The sequence below is a fragment of the Brassica oleracea genome, chromosome C4 (assembly GCF_000695525.1).
Source record: "Brassica oleracea var. oleracea cultivar TO1000 chromosome C4, BOL, whole genome shotgun sequence".
In the NCBI taxonomy this organism is placed as follows: domain Eukaryota; kingdom Viridiplantae; phylum Streptophyta; class Magnoliopsida; order Brassicales; family Brassicaceae; genus Brassica; species Brassica oleracea.
Window position 1 is genome coordinate 44,589,977 of NC_027751.1, and position 6,631 is coordinate 44,596,607.

General features: G+C 32.6%; 1 protein-coding gene across 1 annotated transcript; it reads left to right on the forward strand.

The window, feature by feature from the left end:
* The first annotated feature begins 11 nt into the window (after positions 1-11).
* On the forward strand, positions 12-1,633 carry LOC106339916. The gene is made up of 4 exons (XM_013778784.1): positions 12-591; positions 669-768; positions 866-1,249; positions 1,337-1,633. Exons 1-4 carry the CDS (start codon positions 41-43, stop codon positions 1,592-1,594), a joined length of 1,293 nt encoding a protein of 430 aa, XP_013634238.1. The 5' UTR covers positions 12-40; the 3' UTR covers positions 1,595-1,633.
* Positions 1,634-6,631: the final 4,998 nt, after the last annotated feature.

A 6,631-nucleotide genomic window follows, 5' to 3' on the forward strand; every position in this document is an offset into this window, starting at 1 on the left:
TAACAATTATGCTTATAAAAACTTAATACTTACGAAAATTATGTCTTTTATCTATGTAGGGATTAGTGTTTTCTTCCGCGACTTATGCAGCAGAGTAGTGACTGAAGAGGGTATTAATAATTTGAAGACAAACGCACCAGTCAGCATGTGCAACCTTGAGAAGATATTTCCTCCATCATTCTTTGATGTAATGGAACATCTTGCTATTCATCTCGCAAGAGAATTTGAATTTGGTGGTCATGTGCAGTACAGATGGATGTATATTTTTGAGCGTTATATGCATCATCTGAAGAAGATGGTTAAAAATCAAAGCAGGGTGGAAGGATCTATAGTGGCACAGGTGATTAATGAAGAAACTGCAATCTTTGCTGAAAACTATTTTTCACCAGAAGTGCATACAAAACACCGAAGACCTGCTCGGCATGATGATAGAGGGGAGAGAGCAACATATCATGTTACTGTCCCAAGCATGTTCAAGGAAATAGGACGACTTAGTGGAAAATTCACGAAGCGGAGACTTACGGACACTGAGCACGCTCATTTGCAAACATATTTGCTCACCAACTGTGAAGATGTTCTACAATATGAGAGGTAAAAATATTTATTCATTTATTGTTAGATTAATATTCAATAAATTTATTTCATATTGATAATATTTTTGTATATAGTGTATATATGGCGGAGTTGCGTATGACTCACAGGCATGCAACAGAAGATGAGCTTCGACAACTTAGAGATAACGGATTTGCTGCGTGGCTTCGTAGTTATGTGAGTCATATATCATATTACCCTATGCAAATGATTAGTTTAAATTTAATATATATAAACTAATTAATTTTGCAATCATATATGTTTTTTTTTATAGGTGAATGATGGTTTGGCCAGAGGTCTTGTGTTCGATGATTGGGTACGCGAATTTGTGCAGGGACCAAACTATGTGGTCAAATCATATCCTAAATTTTGTACGCGAGGATATGCATTCACAAGGAAAGGTCATTCTAAGACAACATATGATGCTGGTGTTTCATCTTCTTCTGGTGACGATGTCTACTACGGCAACATAAAAGAAATATTGGAAATCCAATTTCCTGGAATGGTTGGATTGCGTTGTGTAGTATTCTATTGTGATTGGTATGACACCACCCCAGATAGAGGAGTGAAGATTGATGCGTTTGGTGTTACATCAGTTCATTCGCGGCGGAAACTTCAATATTATGATCCCTTCATTCTTGGTTCGCAAGCTGATCAGGTATGTCAATATATTCATAATTTTTTACCAATATAATTAATTAATGTTATATATTGAACTAATACTTTGTATAATTGATATGTATAGGTGTGCTACATCAGTTACCCTCGGGTGACGTACAGAGACGATCCATGGGTTACTGTAACGCAAATCAACCCAAGAGGACGAGTGGATGGAACTTCTGATGATGATGAACCATTGCAACCAGAGTCTACTAGCAACGCCCAGGCAGTTGAAGATTTGGAAAATGTTCAACTTGTTGAGAATTTGACTGTGTTTGGACATGATGCTGTTGTACATTCGGAGCCAGAAGCCGAGGTTGGGGAGTTTGATGAAGATTCATAAGATTCTGATTAGTTTTTTTTTTTTTATTGGTCCGTCGGAAATCCCCCCCAATATACCGACGACATAGCAACGACCAAGGGTTTCGTTGAAGTCTGGAAAGGTCGTCGGAAGTTCTGACGAAATTCCGATGATTTTTTTTTTCCAACAAAACGATACCGACGAATAGGTTCGTCAGAAATTCGTCGGAATCGGTCTATTCCGACGAATTTCTGACGATTTCGGCCATCAGAATTCCCCTGTTTTCTTGTAGTGAATCAAGGAATTTTGCGGAATCCTTCAGAATATCCTAAATTTGTCTTGTTACCTCTCTGTTTCATCCTTCAATTTTATTCTTCGCAAAGACAATATAGTCGCTGATGCTCTCGATAGCAGAGCATTAGTTGAGACAATTGATGTGTAGTCTCCTTTTATTTAGTGAAGTAGCCGTTAAAAAAAACAATGGTGAATGAATCAAAGCATTGGGAATATTAAATTCAAGGATATAAGATGGATCGATGAGAATTAAAATACACTATGAATAATCAGAAGGATATAAATAGATTTACGATCCTTCCGTTATTTTTGTTCCAACTGACAAGATAAGCTAAACATTCCTTCACTTTTTAATAAAAATATCTTTAACAAGGTAATGAATATCTAAAAGTGAAATACCTAGAATATTTGTCAAAAAAAAAAAAGAAAAGAAATACCTAGAATAGTCTATATATATTTTATCACTCAGATGCAAACAACTTTCAAAGTTTATATTTACTCACTCCAAAATGAATGGTGTAGAATGATAAAATAATTAAAAACAAATAAGATAGTTATACTTTTGTTTTGTTGTATACAACTCCGAATGGTAATATACGAGACAATTGAATTGCTGGACAAGTGTGGTGCGATTCTAATAATAACAAAAACATATAAATATATAAATTTATGTAGAAATTTTTGTTATTATTTACAGTGGTGTTGTGCGGTCGGTCACAATTTGACTTTGATTGGTAGAACTTGTATGTTTGATTGGTAGAGTTAGTATAATCCTATTAATTGTCCAATCAACAACTTTTATAAAAGTATTTAGAGAAACATGTAGAAATTAGAAAATGCATTGCTTTCCAAATGTTATTCAGTCAATCTTATCAAACTTTTGGTAGAATATTTAATTTTTAAAATATAAAAAACTAGAAAATAATTTTATGTAATTAATTATTTTTCAATAATAAGAAAAAAATATTTTATACAAGAAAATAAAGTTTGTACATTTAAAACTAAAATTTATAATTAACATGTATTTTATCATTTAAAATAATATTTTAGATTAAAATATAATTTATGATATACAACTGAATATTAAATATTATTTTAAACAAAATAAAATGGTTATATGTATATTATTAATATATGTTATACATAGTGTCATTAAATATATAAATTATATAGTATATAATAATATTTTGTATGATAATTTTATTTATGAATCACTCACTATTGTATCAATCATTTATAATAATTAAGTTAATGAAAGCATACTTCTATTATTGTATATTGATAACGTTTTATCATCAGCTCTATTAACCATGACGATCTATATGGATGTATTATGCACATCTAAGTGAAGATGACCGAATCCGGCGTGGTTTCAATTACACATGTGGACCCTGCCACACCATCGACCCACCCCAACCCCATTCTCAATTCAAATTCCATTTCTTCTTCTCTACGACTAGTAATTGTTAACTAAGTATTTAAAACACGCACACACACACTAGTAATTGTTATATTTTTAAATCGTATCCAGTATGTATGTTTTCTTCGTTTCGGTTATTTTTGGTGCTCGTATTTTATCAAAATTGGATCAAATATAAAATAAATTTCATCTGCATAATCCAGAAGACATGATGAAAAAAATAAATTAAATTAAATCGAGATTCTAGTTTGAAAGCAAAAAAAGGTTTTACATATATAAGTACCATAATTTTTAATTCAAAACCTAAAGGTAATGTGAAAGTGTTTGAATCGTCTTTGCGAAAGTTTAATTCGCTTGCTCTTTCCGTATAAAAATATATATAGTAAATGTGTGAATCGTCTTTCTCGCATCAAATTATATATACTGGAATCACACATTTACGAAATGGCATAATGTGGGAATTTGTAGCCGTGGTTTGCTTTTTATTCAAATTCCAAACTGGTGAGGTACAGAGGTCGTATATATCTTGAATGTAATTTTCCTACTCTTGTCATCCATTAGGATATATATGTTATTTCGTCTATAAAGTTTAGTGGTTCAATTAATAGGAAGATTGTTATGGGTTAAAAACATTTAGGATGATAAAGAAAGCTGCTGATCACATTGGGATGCATTTTAGTAAGATTATAGAAAGTCAGTGAAATGGGCCAACCTTTGTTTCTTTGACTGGTCAAACCATTTGATTGTAATCAAAACAATTTGCTCTTTTTGTCAAAGAAAACAGTATAATGGTTTAAAAGAACAACTTGGGTGATATTTGGAAGAATGGGCCACTCAGTGTTCTCTGAAGTGGGGAAGCAGTTTGTGCGAAGAAAAGAATCTTCACCGTATATAATGAAAGTGACAATGATATGATGTTTGTGTATGTGTGCAAATAAAGCGGAGGAATCTCTATGCGTAGATAAGGAAAACAAAACAATGCCATCATTATGTTTTTCTTCTTTAATTGTTTTATTTGATGGTTGATTTGGACACTAGTTTGGTACGTGGATAGGTTTTGTATCATTCGTAACACAATGATCTAAACATTTCGTTTACCATTTTTATTAGCTAAAGTAGAAATATAATAATTCTCTTTTTTTTGAGAAAGACGAAATTTTCTTATCTACCTTTTTGGTCATTGTTTATTTAACAATTATTCACACTTTGTCTTTGTGGAATCTGAATAGAAAACGATGAAATTGTAATTATTGTAGCTAACTAATAATAAAATATTATATGTATGGTAAATCCTTTTGTGTCAATTTTTTCATGTTTAATTGCTTTTTTCTGAACTATGATTAAGAGATATTTTTAATTTTACGAGTCATTCCAATTATATCATCATCTATCATTTATACCACATAAGAGATTCGAATTAGAAAATTTAATGGACTCTTCTCTTTTGAATATTTAAGCAACTTAAGAGTTTGGCGATGGAAAATATGTAATGCTCTTATAGTAGAGTTTGGCGATGGAAAATATGTAAGGAGCAATATATCACATCACGTAAGGAAGAAGAAATGACAAGAGGTAAAACTGATGGGAACCACATAGGTGCATGAAAATTCCAATGGGGTCCATAGAGAGAGAGAGAGAGAGAGAGAGAGAGAGAGAGAGAGAGAGATTAGGACATTTGAATGGAACAGCCTTAGACCGATCAATCAGTCGGTGCGGTGTGGTTTCTATTACGACAAATATCGATAGATCTCACATGTGGCATCATCTCATTACCTTCTACCGACAAACGAATCTAGTTTTTAGACTTGCGAGGAAAGTAACTGATGTTATTCCCATTTTGTGTGATTATAATTATAATGCATATTTCCAAACTTTTTTTTTTTTTTTTTGCCATCTATAATATTATTTATCAAAAGGTTTACAAACATAAGACCCAACAAACTAAAGGGCACCCAAACCAAAAACAAACTAACCCAACTTTAAAACTAAAAGAGGCCCAAACAACGTCCATCCAACCCAAACCGAAACAAGACTCGACAGTCCTGCTACGTGTCGAAACCACTGTGACACCGAGAACACATGTCGGAGCCTCCCATCGCCTTCACCGCTTGGGACAACCCGCCGGAACCCGCCGGACGTTCACCGGAACCGACGCATCTTCACCACGATCAATGAAACCACAAGGTTTCAACCAAACTCCATCATCTTCCTCGCTTGATTCAACGTCTTGGGAGAGCATCATCGGACAATCGAGATCTTATCTCAAGACTGCAAGCCACCAAACCACCCACAAATCGACTCATCTCCTCGACCGGACCTTGCGGGCCGTATAACGCCATGCAAACCCGATCCAAGGCAGAACCACACAGATCTACGAAATCACCAGAGATTAAAACGTCTACCATCAATCCTCTATGACCGACATACAACATGCGACATCAATATCAGATCGAGAGACAGAGTATCAGATGAAGCACAAATTCGTAGATCGACGAAATCAGGATTAACCCAAGGACAAAGCCGACGATAGCGGGACTGAAAAAACCACCGCTTCCCGGAAACGTAAGCCGGCGAAGTAGAAGCTAGAAGCCTCCCCTTCCCAGAGACAAAGCGGACGAACACCACCGTAGATTAGGTGTCTCCGAGACCAAAAAAGAAGCGATACCCACTGTTCGGAAGGGAACCACCGCGACTCTCTATCTCTCAGAGAGAGAGGAGAGAGAGTCTACTATTCCCCCCTTTAATCCCAAACTTTTTTCTTATCTATGTAAATGTTATATTGCGGAAAATTAGAAAGAGAAATACATAAAATTCTATAAATTAATATTAGTTAAATTAATAAATACTATAAATTAATAAAAAATTAATTTAACATTAAATTGATGAAAACACAACATAATTCGATAAATAATAAGATAATAATATTTGTTTTAAAAATTAGCTAAATATAAATTCCATTTTCATAAAATTAATATATTTATATAAAATAATAAAAAATTATTTTTAAATGAATTTCATCTCTAATTTTTATTTTATTTTGATATTTTAATATTATTTTATCAAATAACACATAAAAATTCATTTGTATTCTATCCTACGTATTAAATATATCAATATCTAATTAAAATAGCTGGAATTAAAATTTTAAACGAATATAATGTTCTTCATTTTATAATTTTAAGATTTAGTTGAAACAATGTGTTTTTATTTTGATGATTTATAAATCTTAATTCAAAAGATCAATATGTGAATCTGCTAATAAATTTTATTTTATAATAATTTAATTCAATTTGAAAATTTGATTTTACTAGAAATATAAACATCGGAATCTGCAGAATTTTTTTTTCAAGATTTGTGAATGCTAG